The sequence below is a fragment of the Fukomys damarensis genome, unplaced genomic scaffold (assembly GCF_012274545.1).
Source record: "Fukomys damarensis isolate Sample0158 unplaced genomic scaffold, DMR_v1.0_HiC HiC_scaffold_7, whole genome shotgun sequence".
Classification (NCBI taxonomy): Eukaryota; Metazoa; Chordata; class Mammalia; order Rodentia; family Bathyergidae; genus Fukomys; species Fukomys damarensis.
In genome coordinates, this window is record NW_022900919.1 from 21,715,165 (window position 1) to 21,733,481 (window position 18,317).

The following is an 18,317-nucleotide window of genomic DNA, read 5'->3' on the forward strand; positions in this document are numbered from 1 at the left end:
TTTTTTTTTTTTTTTTTTTTTTTTTTTGAGGATTGCTTGGTGTCTGGAATGTCAGGCAGCCAGCACATTTGGTCCCCAGAGATCACTGCCACATCAGCCAGCCTCACAGGCGGGGAATCCCCTGCACCTTACTCTCTTGAACATTTTGCTTTGTTTCAGAGTCAGATACACAGAGAACTGGCCACAACTGGAGGAGCAAGAGGTGATGTCATCTTATCACTGATCTTGCCTAAGGCCAGATGGAGGACAAAGTCTTTATTTCATGAGAGAAAATTCATCCAATTTCAGGCTTCTTCAGTTTGGCTTGCTGGGTTAAGATTTAATCTGGCTAAAAGGTGGATATAATGTAGGATTTATTTTGGAATGTTTCACAGAAAAATAATACAACTAACCCAGTGGATAGTTTTTAAATTATATTCTATTTATTCCTTACTGTTTTTAAAAAAGTTTAGAGGTTGTTTATAAAGGCCAGAAGCATACACGCAGAATGTGGTGGTATTGATAAATTGTTGACTTGAATGGGGAATGCCCAGTTGAATTGAGTCAGGATGGTTCTGGGTGTGGATGACCTACTTTAAGGAGAATTCTTGTCAGAATGGAGAACAGAAGGGAAGGATTTCAGCTGAGAGGTTCTTTCTGGCTGATTTTCCTCAGAGGAACTTCGGCTGTTCTCTTCTGAGGAGCTCTGGTCTTCCCCTTCCCCTTGGGTGTCCTCTTCTGGCTTTGGAGCAGATTCTTAGCTTCCAGCACCTGCCTTTTGCCCTGGTGATTCAGACTCTTTACCTTAGCTTCTAGCACTGACCCTTTGACCTCTAGGCACAGACTCCTTGGGCTTCCCTCGTAGATCCTTTGGCTTTCTGATGCAGAGGACATTGCCATCGGCTCCAGACCTTCAACTGGATTCTTCAGGTTGCTAGCATGCTGACAGATCTTTTAAATTCTTCTACATTTGACTCTGTAGACCGCCATTGTAGACCATAGGCCAATCTTGTAAATTCCTATGTCCTGCATTAAATCTGATTCAGAGCATGGGCAGTCCTTTGAGGAGCCTTGTCCTAGTCCTGCAACTTCTTGTGAGCACTGACTAATACACAGTAAAACACAAAAGTCAAGTAGTAAAAAGAGGATAAATGAGAACTATGTCTGAAAATTATTAGCAACTTCTTGTGGGGAAGAAAGTAGAGCCAGATTTCTCCCTCACACCATTCATCTGAATAAGTTTAAGGTATAAGAAAGAGTTAAATACAATTGCCTATCTAAAAAAGAACTAGAATACATTAGGATATTTTTCTGTCCTTGGGGCAGCATAAAAGCATTTCTAGGCTATTAATGAAGAAATAAACCATAAAGGGAAATATTAATAGCACTGACTGCATAAAAACTCAAAACTTCATCACTTCACAAAGTGCTAAAATCAAAAATAAGTAAGTTAAATAGTTCCAACACAAATGACAAAATTGGGAACTTCATTATGAAGGTTAATAGTCTCTACCTGCTAAAAATAATAAGACATTCCAATGGATAGACAAAAAAAAGGCATAGAACAAGAATGATTTTGAAGACTTGATACAAGAAGCAAGTACAGTGGACCCTTGAGTTACAACCAGCCTGACATATGAACAACTTGGGTTATGACTGGGAGTTTAGTTTTAACTTACAACCAAAATCTTGAGTTATGACCTGAATGCCAGCCGCTTGTGCTTCCAGATGGTCTCACATACAGATTTAATCCTTAAAGAGTTCTGGAAGGAACATTACAGTATCCTTTCCTGTGTGGGGTTAATTGAGAAATCCTGAGCCAATGTGTCGCTAAAGACACTGAGGTCTGCCTGTATACAGGAGAGAGACCTGAGCCTTCAATTGACCAACATGAGTTACAACCAGCCCTGGGGAGCAAATTGCATTTATAAGTCAAGGGTCCACTGTGCACACAAAAAGATATTAAACTTAAATGATAAAAAAGAAATATAAATGAAAGCAATGAAATTCTGTTTTTCACTTCTGGTTGGAAAAAATTAGAAAATTGTAAGCATTGTTGAAAAAAGGCAACTTATATAACCTGTTGGTGATACCTTTCTGGAGGGTAATTTAGCAATATTTTGAGTAGTCCATAAACCAGGCTTATACTTTGACTCAAATTTTTATTTCTTGAAACTAGTACTTCAGAGAAATAACCAAGTATGAAGATTTAGGTATAAGAATCTTTGTTTGTTATTCTTTTTTTTCTAATAGAAAGTATTTATCAAAGCTTTTACAAGGACTATTACTTTCATAATAAGAAAAAATTAACATTTTGCCCTTTTTGTGTCTGTGTTCTTTAATGGGGAACCCTGTACACAAAAAATAGATAATAGATGAATAAACTTTTTTATTGGCTATCCAGCATCTTGCCTTAGAAATATCTGTAAGAAGAAGTCAGTAATTTAGTTAAAAGATCCCTGAGTCATCAATACTTACACAGACACATTATCAGAGTGCTGAGAGTGTTTACTGGATGTACTTGCTTATGTTGTCTGTTGCCCACTCTACAGCCAGCCAAAGGCAGGCATTTGGTACCGGCAAAGACCAATGCATTATACTTGACAAGGGAAAAACAGCAGATGAATTAATCAATGACAAAAACGTAGATGTGAGTTCTCCCAAAGCACAGCAGTTTGGGGCTGGTTAATTAGGTGCAAATAACCCTTCCTACTGAAATAACTCCTGAAGACATGGCTAATAATTTATATTGCTATAGAGACCTTGAATCCCCTGGAAAAATTAGAGACATTTAGTTTCCTTCAAAAAGGAGGAGACCATGGAATGCATTTACAATTTATATGAAATTGATTAGAATAGAGCAAAATTTGATACCTAAATATTGGAAGCTTTAATATCTGGAAAAAAATACCTGGAAGGGTGATCAGAGTAAACAAGATGATTCCTTGTATAGATCAGTATTGCAGAGAGCCCAATGGAATTCAACAGTTATAGATTATTTCTACTTTTAAAAAAGAAGAAATGATGACAGAACAAGGTAATGCCCAGGAGGGAGATAAGTAGAGTATGGTCTCCTGGGATTCTGGTATCATCTTTCAGGCTTCCCTTGGCCCCCATCACAGGGTGCTGTGTCAGAGGATCATATGCCTTTTCCTCTGCTTCCAGGACTGTCCTCCAGATGCAGAAGACTTCAGAGCGCAGCAGTGCTCAGCCTACAATGATGTCCAATATCAAGGACGGTATTATGAATGGCTTCCACGGTACAATGACCCCACTGCTCCCTGTGCACTTAAATGCCATGCACGGGGACAGAATTTGGTGGTGGAGTTGGCACCCAAAGTGCTGGATGGAACTCGCTGCAATGCTGACTCCCTGGACATGTGCATCAGTGGTGTCTGCCAGGTGAGCCAGACCTACCTTTCATGTCTCTGCCTCTGGGATTTGCCATGTCCACTCTCAATAAATAGAATCTTTTACTTCTGTACTTTTTGATCATGCAGATGAAAGTATTGTTTTTGACTACTGTAGTGCAAAAATATTTAAGAGAATATTACTAGCCTTTAAATCAGGCTTTCAGTGGTTCTGCAAGGTGAAGATGCCTCAGAACGCTGGGCAGACTTGTAGTAACTAGAGTATTGGGTCCACCTCCATAGTTTCTAACTCAGCAGGTCTGGAGTGGGGCCCAAGATCATGCGTTTTTGAGAAGTTCCCAAAGATGCTGATGCTGCTGGTCAGAGAACCACATTTTGGGAACCATTGCTTTAGAAGAATAATACTGGTGGGTTTTCTAGATTTTCTTACTAAAATTAATGAATTCTGTGTTATTTTGCTTTTCATTGCTGTGAGTAAATACTTGAGGAATATAATTTAAAGGAGGAAAGGTTTATTTTGCCCCAGTTTCAGAGGCTACAGTCTATGGTCTGCTGGCTCCATTGTTTCTAGGCCTGTGGAAGCAGAAACAGCATGGTGGAAGACAATAAAAGAGGAGAGATGCTCACCTTGTGGTGTTCAGACAAGAGAGAAAGTGGGAAAGAACCCAAGGGAAGGGGCAGGGGAGTAGATTAGCCCCTAAGGTCGTACCCCATGATCCACTCCCTTCAATTAGGGCACCCCTGCTGTTTCCATTACCTCTCCATAGTGTTGCCACATTATGATGTCATCACTGGATTAACCCACTGATGAAGTTAAGTGCCCTCATGACCTGATCATCTGCCAAAAGCCCATCCTCTAGACTCATGAGCTTTTGGGGGAAATTTTTAGATTTAAACTATATTTGCTTGATGTTTTGGGGAGAAATGCCTGACTTAACTGAGTGAATGCATTCCAGCAGAGCCTTCAGCATGGACTTTGAAGAACTGTGATGAGTGTGACTGCAACATGAACCCCGGGGACTTGTAATGAGTGTGAGGTTTGGGGATACTGCTCCTGAGACAGTGTGGGAATTGCAAGGGAGTGACAGAATCCCATCCATTCTTCTGATCTCTGAAAAATGTTTTTACAAATAATGAATGGGTATTATTCATCTATTCTCTATGTTCATATACACAAATAGGAAAAAGGAAGCAATCAACCAAAATCAGACATTACCAGGAGACTCAGATCTAAAGGTGAACTTTGATCTTGCTTAAACCAGCTTCATCTTTTTTTCCTTCTTCATCTAGAAAATGGCCTTCATTCACTCACCCCACAACTTTGTCCTTATTCTTGATTCTTCTCTTTCAAGACACCCCTCTAATCCATTGCCAAGTCCTATCCATCTTCCATCCAAAGGAAGCTCTTAACCCACCACATCTTTCCATCTTTACTGACTTCTTTCCTACATCAAGCCCCCATTAGATCTGACCTAAAGTGTATTAATAGCTTCCTGTTCTACAGTCCCAGTTCCATCATTGTTTCCTCAAATCCATTTTCCATACAATAGCCAGTGGTTGTCATAAATGTACACCAGAATTTGTCATTCCTCTGCCCTGCTTAACCTCCTCAATAGCTGCTATTGCATTAACAATGAAATCAAAGATTGTCTTTCCAGGCTCTTTTTAGTCTTCTTTCTCCACCCTTTTTTAGTAGTCTTAATTTTTTAGAACGCTTTTAGATTCACAGCAAAATTTAATAGAAGTTAAAGATTTCCCACAAGCCCTCTTGCCCATACATATGCTCAGCCACCTTGCTACCAACATTTACCAGCAGAGTAACACCATTCTTACAGTTGATGAACCTATGTTGATTTGTTGTGGCCCGAAGTCCATAGCTGACATTGGGTTTTCCTTTGGGGATTGTACATTCTATGGGTTTGGACAAATATATGACACTTATCCTCCAAGACATAGAAGACATTCCCCACTCTAAAAATCCTCTGTGCTTTCCCTTTCATTTTCTGTAACCCTAGGTAACCACTAGTTTTTTTATTGACCCTGTGGTTTTGCCTTTTCCAGAGTGTCACATGGTTGGAATCATACAGAATGTAGCCTTTTTGGCTTCTTTTACTTAATGACGTGCATTTAAGTTTCTGCCATATCTTTCTGTATGTTGGTGAACATCTTTTCATGTGCCGACACCATCTGTCTTGATTATTGACACTTCACAGTAAGCCTTGAAGTTATGTGGTATGAGTCTTCCAGCCTCATTCTCCTTCTGTATTGTGTGAACTACTCTTGAGTTTCTTTTATCCCACCATTTAAACTATAAAAATAATTTGTCAAAAATCAGAGAATAACTGGGATCAAGCAGGGAATAAACATCTTGACAGTATTGAGACTTTCTATGAAAATGAAATATGTTCCCATTTACTTATTTCTTTGATTTTATTCATCAGAGATTTGTACTTTCTCACACACATTTCTGTGAATATTTTTGTTAGATTTACACCTAAGTTTTCCTTCTTCAGGTGCTCATATAAATGGTATTGTGTTTTCAATTTCAAATTCTGTTTATTCATTGCTGGTATATCAATAAATGATTGAATTTGTATAGTAACCTTGCATCCAGCAACCTTCTTGTCATCACTTACTTAGTTTCAGGAGGTTGTGGAGTTTTCTTTTTTGTTATTTATTTCAGATTTTCCACATAGTGAACCATGTCATCTGTGAACAAAGTCAGCTTTTATTTCTTCCCAATCAACAATGTAGCTGTTCCTGTTTTATTGAGGTATCCAGTACATCCAAGATAATGTTGAAAAACAGTGATAAGAAGGGATATCGTTGTTTGTACCTGATTTTAGCAGGAAAGTGTCTAGTTTCTCTCCATTAAGTTGATGATTTTAAGAGTAAATTTTTGTAAATATTCATCATTAAGTTGAGAAAATTCTCTTATACTCCTTATGTGCTGAAAGTCTTTATCTTGAGTGAATGTTAGATATTGTCTCATGCTTTTTCTGTGTCTCTTGATATGGTTATGTGATTTTATATTATTCTTCAACTGGTTGATTACATTAACTGATTTTTGAATGTTGAACTAGCTTTGCATGCCTGAGATAAATTCATCAGCTTGTGGTATATAGTTCTTTCTATACATTGTTAGATTTGATTTACTTACATTTGTTGGGGATTTTTTTATCCCTTAAATTTATGGGTACATTTTAGGTATGCAGTATGATCACATTTATTATTGGGAATTTGTATTTTTACATGATATATCTTGATTCTTATTTTTCCCCATTCCCCTGCCCTCGCTTCAACATCTCTACCCCTCCCTATTTACGAAGACTTTGTTTCCATGGTTTCCTTTTTTCATATTTTTTCCATTCCCTTTTTTCCTTTCACCTACTCCTCCCACTTCCCCTTCTCCTTTGGACATTTTCTTCCTACTTCACATTACCTATTATACTTTCAGTTTCTCACACCAAATTATTTGATATTTACACATGTGTGTCCTATTTATTTCACTTAAGAGTATGGCCTCAATGTGCATCCATTTGGCTATAAATGTCTCTAGTTTCTCATTCTTTATGGCTAAGTAATACTCCATTTTAATGTGTCCTATATTTCACTTAAGAGTATGGCCTCAATGTGCATCCATTTGGCTATAAATGTCTCTAGTTTCTCATTCTTTATGGCTAAGTAATACTCCATTTTATTTTTTTTAAAAAAGCACATCTTCTTTATCCAGTCTCTAGTTGATGGGCTGTTTCAAAGTTTAAGCTATTACAGGGCCAAGGATTTAGCTCAGTGGTTCTGTCACCTGCCTTGCAAGCACAAAGTCCTGAGTTCCATCCCTGGTACCAAAAAAAAAAAAAAAAGTTTAAGCTATTACAAACAGTGCCACTATAAACATGGGTGCACGTATATTGCTGTGGTATGTTTCTTTTGAATCTTTTGGGAAGATACCCAGTAGGGGAATAGCTGGGTCAAATGAGACTTCTAATCCTAGTTTTTTGAGGTATCTCCATATTGATTTCCCTAGTGGTCACACCAGTCTGTAGTCTCACCAATAGTGGAGAAGGGTTCCTTTTCCCTGTAACTCTACCAACATTTGTTATTGGTTGCTTTCATGATAACAGCCATTCTTTCTTGAATAAGGTAGAATCTCAATGTTGTTTTCATCTGCATCTCTCGAATGACCAGTGATGTTGAACATTTTTTCATATGTTTATTTGCTGTTTCTATTTCTTTGTCTAAGAAATATCTGTTCATTTCAGATGCCCATTTTTGATTGGGTCTTTAAATTTGGGAGGTATGATTTTTTTTAAAGTTCTTTATATATTCTAGGTAGACCGCTGAGGAACAGCTGGTAAAAATTTTTCCCACATTGTGGGTTGTCTCTTCACTCTGTTGGTGGGTTCTCTTGCTGTGCAGAAGCTTTTTAATAAGATGAGATCCCAGTTGCTAATTCTTTGTGCTAGTTCACCTGTAACTGAGGTTTTGTTCATGAAATCTTTTCCTACACCAGTGTCTTCAAGAGTTCTACCTAACCTTTCTCCAAGCAGATTTAGTGTTTCTGTTTTAATATTTAGATCTTTGATCCATTACAATTTTAATTTAGTGCCTGGTGAGAGATATAGGTCTAGTTTTAATCTTTGGCAAGTTGAAACTCAATTTTTCAGCACCATTTATTAAAGAGGCTATCTTTCCTTTTCCTGAGGGTATTTGGCTCCTTTGTCAAAGATGAGGTAGCTGAGTGTGACTGGAGTTGTTTCTGCATGTTCTAATCTGTTCCACTGGTTTTTGGGTCTCTTTGTTTGCCAGTACCATGCTGTTTTTATCACAGTAGATTTGTAGTAGTTTCAGGTTGGCATTGTAATACCCCGTACCTTGTCTTTGATGCCTAGAATTGCTTATGTTATCCTGGGTCTCTTCTTGTTCAAAATTAATATTTGGATTATTTTCTCAAGTTCTATGAATTATGCCATTGGGGTTTCAATTGGGATTGTGTTGAATTTATATAGCAGTTTTGGAAGTATGGCAGTTTTCTGTATATTGGTTCTTTTTACCGAGGAGTAAAGGATGTCTTTCCATTTTCTGATATCCTCTTTGATCTCTTTTTTTTTTTTTTCAGAATGCTGTAGTTTTCGGAGTAGAGGTCTTTGACTTCTTTCATTAGGCTGATTCCTAGGTATTTCATTGTTTTGGATGCTATTGGGAAAGGAGTTATTTCTCCAGTTCCTCTCTCAGTGAATCTGTTTGTGTACAGGAAGGCAATTAATTCTTACTTGTTGACCTTGTTTACTGAATTTGGTTATTAAGCCTAGAAGAAGTTTTTATAGTTATTTGGGTCTTGTATATACAATATCATGTTACCTGCAAATAATGATAATTTAATTTCTTTGTTTCCTATCTTTATTCCCTTTATTTATTTCTCTTGTCTAATTGCCATGGCTAGTATTTCCAGAACTATATTGAACAGAAGTAGTGGTAATGGACTTCTTGTCTTGTTCCTGAATTTAGTGTGAAGGATTTCAGTTTTTGACCTTTTAGTATGATGTTGGCTGTTGGTTTTTCACAGATGGCTTTTATCAGTTTGAGAAAAAGACCATCTATTCTGATTTTCTGTAGGTTTTTTTTTCTCTTTATTGAGTTTATTGGTACAATCTAGGTATACAATACAGTTACATTCATTATTGGGATCCTGTACCTTTACATAATAGGTCTTGATTCTCATTTTTTCCCCTTGTCCCTGCTCTCCCTTCACCCCCTCCTCCCCTCCCCATTTACAAACACTTTATTTCCATTTTTTCAGTTTCTCATATTTTTTTCCTCTCCCTTATTACCTTTCCCCCACCCTTCCCATTTTCCCTACACCTTTAGCCCTCTACCTCCTATTACACATTATTAATTATCTCATTAGGATCCTGTGTACTATTATAGCTTTTCACACCAGAGAAACTATTCGGTATTTCAGTTAAAGAAATCTCTGTATGAACATTAAAAATAGGGAACCCTAAAATCAAACTAAAGGGGAAAGTAAAAGAGAAAAGGCAGTGATGTAAGATTTAAATAATCCTTAATTCTGAAGATGAAAATGGTCCCTTAACATATTTAAATTGCTGCTTGCTCTTGTAGTCTTATCTTATTCTTTTTTCATTATTTAGAGAATACTTATTAGTTTCTGTAATCAAACCCATGTAGATATGACCTTACATATTTAGTACAGTGCATTACAAGTAAAAGAGAAAAGGCAGTGATGTAAGATTTAAATAATCCTTAATTCTGAAGATGAAAATGGTCCCTTAACATATTTAAATTGCTGCTTGCTCTTGTAGTCTTATCTTATTCTTTTTTCATTATTTAGAGAATACTTATTAGTTTCTGTAATCAAACCCATGTAGATATGACCTTACATATTTAGTACAGTGCATTACCCCTGTGTAAATGGAAAAAAAAATGAACATTTCTAGACCAATATGGCTGTCCATTTCTGTACAATGCCAACTCAGCACAGTAAATTGGGATAACTTTTTCCAAAGTTGATAGCACCGTTAAAGTTTCCCAAATTCAATTTATATATATGTATATTTATATTTATATAAAAAGACTAATAATAGCAGTATGTTATACATCGATAGCAGCAACAGCTTTTCCAGGTTCTGCAGTCATCTGAACAAAATTATAGACATTCAGCACATTCCATTAAAACAAAACAAAACAAAAAAACAAAGAAAAGAATAATACAGCAACAGAACTTTGCTGTTTTCTGGATATTATTCTTTTCTTGTTTTTTTTTTTATAATGAATGCATGTTGGATTTTGTCAAATGCTTTTTATGTCTATTGAGGTCATCATATGGATTTTCTCATTTACCCTATTAATGCAGTGTTTTATATTTATTGATTTGTGTCTGTTGAGCCATCCCTGCATCCCTGGGATGAGTCCCACTTGGTCAGGGTGTTTGGTCTTCTGCATTTTCTTTGCTAGTATGATTGAGGATTTTTGCATCTATGTTCATTAGGGAGATTGGCCTATAGTTCTTTTTTTTTTTTTTTTTTTTTTTTTTGGTTGGATCTTTCTCTGCTTTTGTGATCAAGGTAATGCTTGCTTCTCAAAATGAATTTGGGAGCATTGCTTACTTTTCAATTTCAATGAAGAATTTAAACAGTACTGGCAATAGTTCTTCTCTAAATGTCTTGTAGAATTCAGCAGTGAAGCCATTAGGACCTGGAGTTTTCTTAGTTGTTAAGTTTTTAATTACATTTTCAATTTTGTTGATTGATATTGGGTTGTTTAGAATTTTTAGGTCTTCTTTGTTCAACTTTGGTGATTCATATGTATCTAGAAGTCTGTCCATTTCTTCAGTGTTTTCCATCTTTTTGGAGTATAGGTTCTCAAAGTAGGTATTGATGATCCTCTGGATTTCTGCTGAGTCCATTGTAATTTCACTTTATTCATTCCTAATCACATGGATTTGGGCCTTTTCTTTCCTTTTTTGATAAGGTTGACTAAGGATTTGTCAATTTTGTTTATTCTTTCAAAGAACCAACTTTTTGCTTCAGTGATTTTTTTGTATTGTTCTCTTAGTCTCTGTTGCATTGATTTCTGCTCTGCTTTTTATAATTTCCTCCCTTGTATGATCTTGGGTTTGTCCTGATCTTCTTTTTTTAGAATGTTGAAGTTTAGCATCAGGTTGTTTGAGCTCAGTCTGTTTTCCTAATATGAATATTCACTGCTGTGAATTTCCCTCATTAGAATGCTTTCATTTTGTCCCATAAATTCCCATATGATGTATTGGGATGGTCATTTTAATTGTAGAAACTGTCTGATATCTTCTTTAATCTCCTCTTTGGCCCATTGGTTATTCAGAAGTGTATTGTTCGATTTCCATGTGTTTATGAAATTATTGTGGTTTCTTTGTCATTGATCTCCAATTTTAGTGTACTGTGGTCTGATAATATACAGGGGATAACTTCAGTTCTTTTCCATTTACTTAAACATGTTCTATGAGCAAATATGTGGTCTATTTTGAAGAATGACATGTGTGCAGCTGAAAAGAATGTGTATTCTGATTTTGTGGGGTGGGACAATCTGTGAATATCTGTTAAGTCCATTTGTTCAAGACTTTGATTGAGTTCTAGTATTTCATTGTTTATTTTCTGTCTAGTTAATCTATTTGTGACAGTGGTGTATTGAGGTCTTTCACTACTATTGTATTAGTGCTTTTTTATTTTTTATGTCCATTGATATTTGTTTTATATAGTTGGGTGCACTGGTATTTGGTGCATATATAGTTATGATTGTCATCTCTTCCTTTTGGATTGTGTCCTTTACAGGGATGTAGTGTCTGTCTTTGTCTCTCTGCATCGGTGTGGGTTTGAAATCCACATGATATTAAAGAAGATGTGTTTTTTTATAAAATGGAACACATGAGAAACTAGAGTCATTCATAGGAAAATGGATGCATATTGAGGCCATACTCTAAAGTGAAATAAATGAGTCACACATGTGTAAATACTGAATAGTTTCTCTGATGTGAAAAACTAAAAGTGTAAATAAGAACCAAATCATATAATTGACAATGTGAAATAGGAAGAAAAGGGCTAAAGGTATAGGGGAAGTGGGGAGGGTAGGGGAAAGGAAATAAGGGAAAAGAAAAAATATGAGAAAACAAAAAAATGGAAACAAAGTTTTTGTAAATAAGGGAAGGATGGAGGGTGTGAAGGGAGGGCAGGGGTATGGGGAAAAATGAGAACCAAGACCTATCATGTAAAGAAAGGTACAAGATCCCAATGATGAATGTAACTGTACTGTATACCTAAAAAGTACCAATAAACTCAATGAGAAAAAAATGTAATAACTCCATTTAAAAAAGCTTTTATACTAACTCAAAGTAATTGCAGTAAAGGTACTTTCCATTTTCTAAATAAAAACCAATGGTTAGACTTCTCATATAAAATGGTTCAATTATTTAAAAAAAAAACTTGCAAATGTATTTTTGTAGTCATAGCTCCCCTATAACTATGTGTTTTTCCATTGTCTTTTTTTTTTTAGCTTGAATAAAGATTTTTTTGGTTTAGCTTTTAAAAAAAAGAAATCTACATGATCTGTAGGAGGATAGCTACTCCTGCTTTTTTTTTTTTTTGACTTCCTGTTGCATGGAGTATTGTTTTCCACCCTTTAACTTCCAGTCTGTGAGTTTCTTTTTGAATCAAGTGTGTTTCTTGTATGTAGCATATTGTTGGATCTTGCTTCTTGACCCATTATGCCAGTCTATTTCTTTTGATTGATGAATTGAGACCATTAACATTGATGGTTATAACTGATATGTATTGACTTATACTTGTCATGACCTTTTCTTGTTGTTTGATTCTCTCCCTTTGCATTTAATTTCTTGTCTTGCCTGATGGATCAGTTTTGCTGGGCTTCCTGGGGTTGTGACTCACACTGTCTGTTCCTGGGCTATTGTTCAAAATATTTTGGAGTGTTGGATTGGTATTCATTAAGTTCCTCAGGTGTTCTTTGTCATGAAAGTATCTTATTTCTCCATCCATTTTGAAAGTTTTGTAGTGCATCAATCTGTGTCTTTTAGCACTTGAAATACTTCATCCAGGCTCTTCTTGACTTGAGGGTTTGTGTTGAAAAGTCTTCTGTGATTCTGTTGGTCTTTCCTTTTTGTATCATGTGTTTCTTTTCTCTAACTGCTTGTAGAAGTCTGTTTTTTTGTTGTTGTTTTGTTTTTTCCGTACTGGAGATTGAACTCTGGATCTTGCACTTTCAAGGCAGCAGCAGAACTGCTGAGCTAAATTCCAAGCCCAGAAGTTTGTTCTCCTGTTACTTTTTTTGCATCTTGTCTATTATATGCCTAGGCATAGAACTTTTTTTGATCCTGGCTAGTTGGAATCCTATATGCCTCACTTATCTATATGTCAAGTTCTTTTTCCATGCTTGGGAAGTTTTCTGCCATTACTTCTGTGAACAGTTTTTTAATGTCATTTGTACTGTCTCCTGTTTCTTCATTGACTGTGATCAGTGTTATGTTATTCTTCTTTGCCTCATTTAGCAGCTGCTGGATTGATTTCTTATGGTCCTTGCTATTTTTAAGAAATCTTTTTTTCTCCTGGTCACTAATCACAATCCTGTCTTGTATATCTGAAATTCTGTCCTCACATTGGCTCATTCTGCTGTGTAAATTTTCAGTGGAGTTTTTAATCCCCTGGATATATGTTTGCATCTGTTTTATGGATTCCATTCATTTCCTGTGTTAGGATTCCATCATGTTCCTCATCTTCTCTATTTTTTAAATCTGTGTCTTCTCTAGAGTTATTAATCATGTCTTTCACTGTGGACACAATCTGTTGTTATCTGAGAAATTATTTCTGATTTCCTTTTTTCCAGATTCTCTTTCATTGCCAGTTCAGGGAGTGGCAGGCGGTTGAGTTTCACATTGTTCCATCTTGTTTTCACTTGGTGTTGCCTTTGGTGATCTGGAAGTGTGGTTTTGATACTTGTTTAGGTATCTTTTTTTTTTTTTTTTGGTACCAGGGATTGAACTCGGGTCCTTGTGCTTGCAAGGCAGGCCACCGAACCGCTGAGCTAAATCCCCAGCCTGTTTAGGTATCTTTTCATTTCAACTAAGAAACTCTGCTGTTCCTTCACTGAGGTGACTCTCTTTCAGTGGGCTTCAGTTTTCAACAAGACTCAGAAAGGCTTTATTTCTGCTTCTTGCCACTGTGCCAGTACCTTGGTTCAGAATGATGACCTTTTGTATCCCTGTGGTAGGCTGTTGTCCAGAGGGGCTTCTGGCTGGAGTCTGTGTGCCTGAGCAGCTGTTTTCCAGATTGGCCTTTGGCTGGGGCCTATGTGCTCAAGCTGCTGGTGTAGGTAGGAATCTTATTGAGATTTTGCACTTGTGTTCATGGAAGAAAGATAAAGTATTTCCTTTACTTCTATGTTCTGAAAGAGATGATGAAAAATTGGTATAATTTTTTCCCTGAAGTATTTGGGTGAATGTAACAGTGAACACTTCTGTTATGGATGGTCTTTGATCATTGATTAATTTTTTTTAAAGGATATAAGCTTATTCGCATTGTGTATTTCTTCTTGTGGGAGTTTGGGCAAATTGCTTCTTTCTGAAGATAATCAGATTTGTGGCCATAGAGTTTCTCATAACATTTGTTTATTATTGTTTTAATATCCATAGGGTCTGATCTGTAGTAATGTCTCCACTTTCATTTCTGATATGAGTATTTTATTTATGCTTCTTCCTTTTATTAGGACCCCTAAGGAGACTAAGAAAATGTCAATTTTATTAATTTTTTTAACCATCTTTTGTTTCATGGATTTTTTTTCTGTTGATTTCTCAGTTTCGCTTTCATTGATTTTTTTAGCTGTAACTGTTAGTATTTATTTTCTTGTGCTGATTTTGGATTTAATTTCTTCTTCTATTCTATTTTCATAATGTGGAAGCTTAAATGATTGATTTCAGATCTTTCTATTATTGATTTCTAATTTAATCCCATCCTGGTTTCACATATATCCTCATGGCTACTCTTACTCATCTTTATGGTATCGGTTTAATGGCACTTTTTAAAATGACCTTCTGTGATTACATCACCCAAGTTAGTTCTTCTGGTTCTATTATAATACTGTTTTGTTGTATTTATAATATTTTATAGTTACATATATACTTCTGTGAGTATTTGATTTGTGTCAGTCTTATATCCCAGAATGTAAGCTTGAGGGTAGGAATCAGGTGTGTGGTTCTTATCTTAAAATGTCCTGGTCCCATGATTGACAAATGATGCAGAGGTCATTCTGATACCTTGGCCTCTGCTTTACTTCTCTCTCAAGTTTCAGTCCTACATTTCCAGCTCAAGCTTGGTGTTCCTCTAAGAAAGCCCATAGTTTCTTTCATAGCATTTCTTCAGTGTGCTTCTGCAAGTGAACTCACTCATCCTTACCAAGTCTTTTAGTTCTTATTGTCCTTTCTAGTCCTTTGGTTTGTGACACCATAGTCCTCTTTCTGAAATTATGTAATAGTCACTCTGTACTTGCTTATTTGTCCTTTATATCCAGATATCACTACTATTGCTCTTACATTTTAGTCTTCTACTCTCACTGCCATCTTTTTATCACAAGACTGGACAACCAGCCTCCTTTAGCTGGCCAGCTGGTCTCTCTTCTTTATCTTTTACCGTTTACTGTGTCACTTGATATTTTCCACTGATTAATCTTCCTGTAGGTTAAAACTTACTGCTTCATTCTTCTGTTTCCCTCTATTGTCACTAATTTACTCTTGGTTTTGTTTACTAAATGATCATAACCCTTATCAGTAGATTTATGTTTTTTTTGTTTTCCACGTTGTTGATAATGAGCATGTATTGCTTTTGTAATTAAAGTATTGTTATTAGAAGCAGTGTACTCTGGTCACGAGGAGAACACTCTGAATGAGATGTATTTGGATTCTGAGATCTTGAAAAGTTGATTGGAAGTTGGAGAAATCTGGGTGAGGGAGGGGATCACACACAGAGGGGATAGGGATGTAACAGCAGGCGTGTTTAGTGGCCTCTGGTTCATTCAGTAGAGTTGAGGTGAACAGTACCTGGGGAATACTGCTAGATGATGGGGTTACAAGTTTTGGTAAAAACTATCATTAACATATTTTGCAAGTTATTAGAGTAGACAGTGGAGAATTTAGTAAGAAATAGCTCATTTGGAATTGTTTTCAGAAAGATGACTTTATTGGCAATGTGGCAGGTTGTTTGGAGTGGACAGGATCTGGGAAAACAGTGGAAGATAACATTTGGAACAGTATAAGTTTATTAAAGGCAAGTTGGGGAAGGAGGATGAAGGCAGGGAAAAAATTTAGAAATAAAAGAAATAAATATGTTAGGACTGAATATTTGATTGGATCTAGGGAATGAGAGAGTTTAGAATTCTGTCTGGATTCTGGTATGTTCACTAAATATATGCTGAAGCCACATTCACTAAGACAGAAAAGACTGAGGTTAGGAGAAAATTCTAGACTAGAAATATCTATCTGGTTTTGTGTGTGTGTGTGTGTGTGTGTGTGTGTGTGTGTGTGTGTGTGTGATTAAATCCAATGCCCTTGTGGATTGAGTAACAAAATATCACCAGGGACAGATCCCTGACCCTTATTGCCAAAAGGGTAAGCATTGAATTTGCTCCTGATGGGGCTGGATGGAATGGTCTTTGTTCAGTATAAAAAAGATGGAAAATATAAGGGAAAGGTAGGTGAGTGTTAAAGAAAATTAGCAGTTACAAATACTTCGTGGAAGCAAGAAGGATAAGAGGAGAAATAGCCCCCTTTCATTTCATAGGAAGGAGGGTCACTGGTGACCTCAGCTTGAGCAGTCTCAGCAATATAGCTAGACTGGTGAGTGAAGGTTGGCTTAATTTCTTGAGGCTAACAAATGACCATAGATTAACATAACACAGATTTATTCTTACAGTTCTGGAGGTCAGAATTCCCAAATTGAGATATTATAGGGCTCATTCCTTCAGAGGTCTATGGGAGCATCCACTCCATGCTTCTCCTCTGGCCTCTAATGGTCCCCTGCCTGTTGTGAGCTCCAACCCTTATGGACACATCTCCATAGTTTTTGCTATCCCCCCACCCATCTCTGTGTCTTCTTCACTGTCACTGGATTAGTGCCTGTACTAAATCTATGATGGTTTCATTTCAAGGTCTTTACCTAATTATCCTTAGAAAAACATTTCTTCCAAGGAAGATCCCACTCACAGGTTTAGGGTGGATGTATCTTGGGAGAGGAGGTGGGAGATACAGTTCAATCCCCTGTCATGGTGAGAAATGGATGGGTAGAAACAAACAGGGAGAGGCACATAAATTCATCTTTTGAAAAGTTCAAATTATCAGAATAAAGAGGGAAAGATAAAAAGCTACAGAGAATATAAGGTCCAGGGAGAGAGTCTGTCTCCAGGATAAGAAACTCTTGGAAAAATCCTAGAGCAGATGCAATCTTTGGTGCCAGAAGCATCTTCATGAAAAATGATATGAATTTATGAATACAAGGGCAGGTGCCAAACAAATATTTATTAAGAATGAAATGAGAAATCATAACAAATGACTACAGATTGGTGACTCAGATTCCTCTAAGATTTCTTTCATGACATGGCAGATTTTTTTTTTCTTTTTTTAACAGTACTGAAGATTGAACCCATAGCTTTGCACTGGGCTGCACCTCCAGCTCCTTTTTAATGTTTTATTTTGAGACAGGGCCTCACCAAGTCACCCAAGTGAGTCTTGAATTTGTATTTCTCCTGCATCAGTCTCTCAAGTGTGCTGATTCTTACCCAGAAACTTTTCCCAGTTGTAGCCCAGCTTCTACTCCCACCAGGTTTACTCTTAACTCCCAGTACCTCTCTACACTTTCAAGGGTCTAGGCTGGGGCATGGTGAGAGTAGAGATGGGAGCAGGGAAGGTGGCTCTGAAACCTAAAGTTTATCAACTTCGCCGTAAATTTACCCGTGAACAAGGATACATGTTGCTAGGTTGGATGAGCAGTTGATAGGTAGAAATACACAATTGATGAAATTCCTGGGGCTAGAGGAGAATCCAGGGCTGGACTGTCTAGGGATAGAAAGAAGGAGGATCACACTTCCCTTGAGAGAAGTAAGGTACATGAAATACAGGTCACTGGCCAGTGTGTATGGGAATGGGAATGAAAGTGAGATACTGTTTGATGGCCTCAGTTTAGTGAAATAGAAAGCAGAATCATCTAATGAGGATTAGGACACAGGCTTTTAGGAGAAAGGAGGAATTTGAAGATGTTCTGAGGGTAATGAAGACAACAAAATATGGTTAAAGAATAGTTGCTTGGGGAACTAGAGGAAGTAGTAAACCACTGCCTTTGCTCAGCTGATACGTGATGCAAGATCACCTTGGCTTTGAGTCCAGTTCATGGACAGACATGGCAACTTCCTGAGACATGTGGC

General features: G+C 36.8%; 1 protein-coding gene across 1 annotated transcript in view; it reads left to right on the plus strand.

Annotated features, from left to right (window-relative positions):
* The window catches only part of Adamtsl3 (ADAMTS like 3), a 353,079-nt gene that overhangs the window by 126,850 nt on the left and 207,912 nt on the right, over nt 1-18,317 (plus strand). Inside the window, exon 5 of the mRNA XM_010621186.3 lies at nt 3,145-3,381. Within this exon, the coding sequence (XP_010619488.1) occupies nt 3,145-3,381 (237 nt within the window). The remainder of the gene's footprint in view (nt 1-3,144; nt 3,382-18,317) is intronic.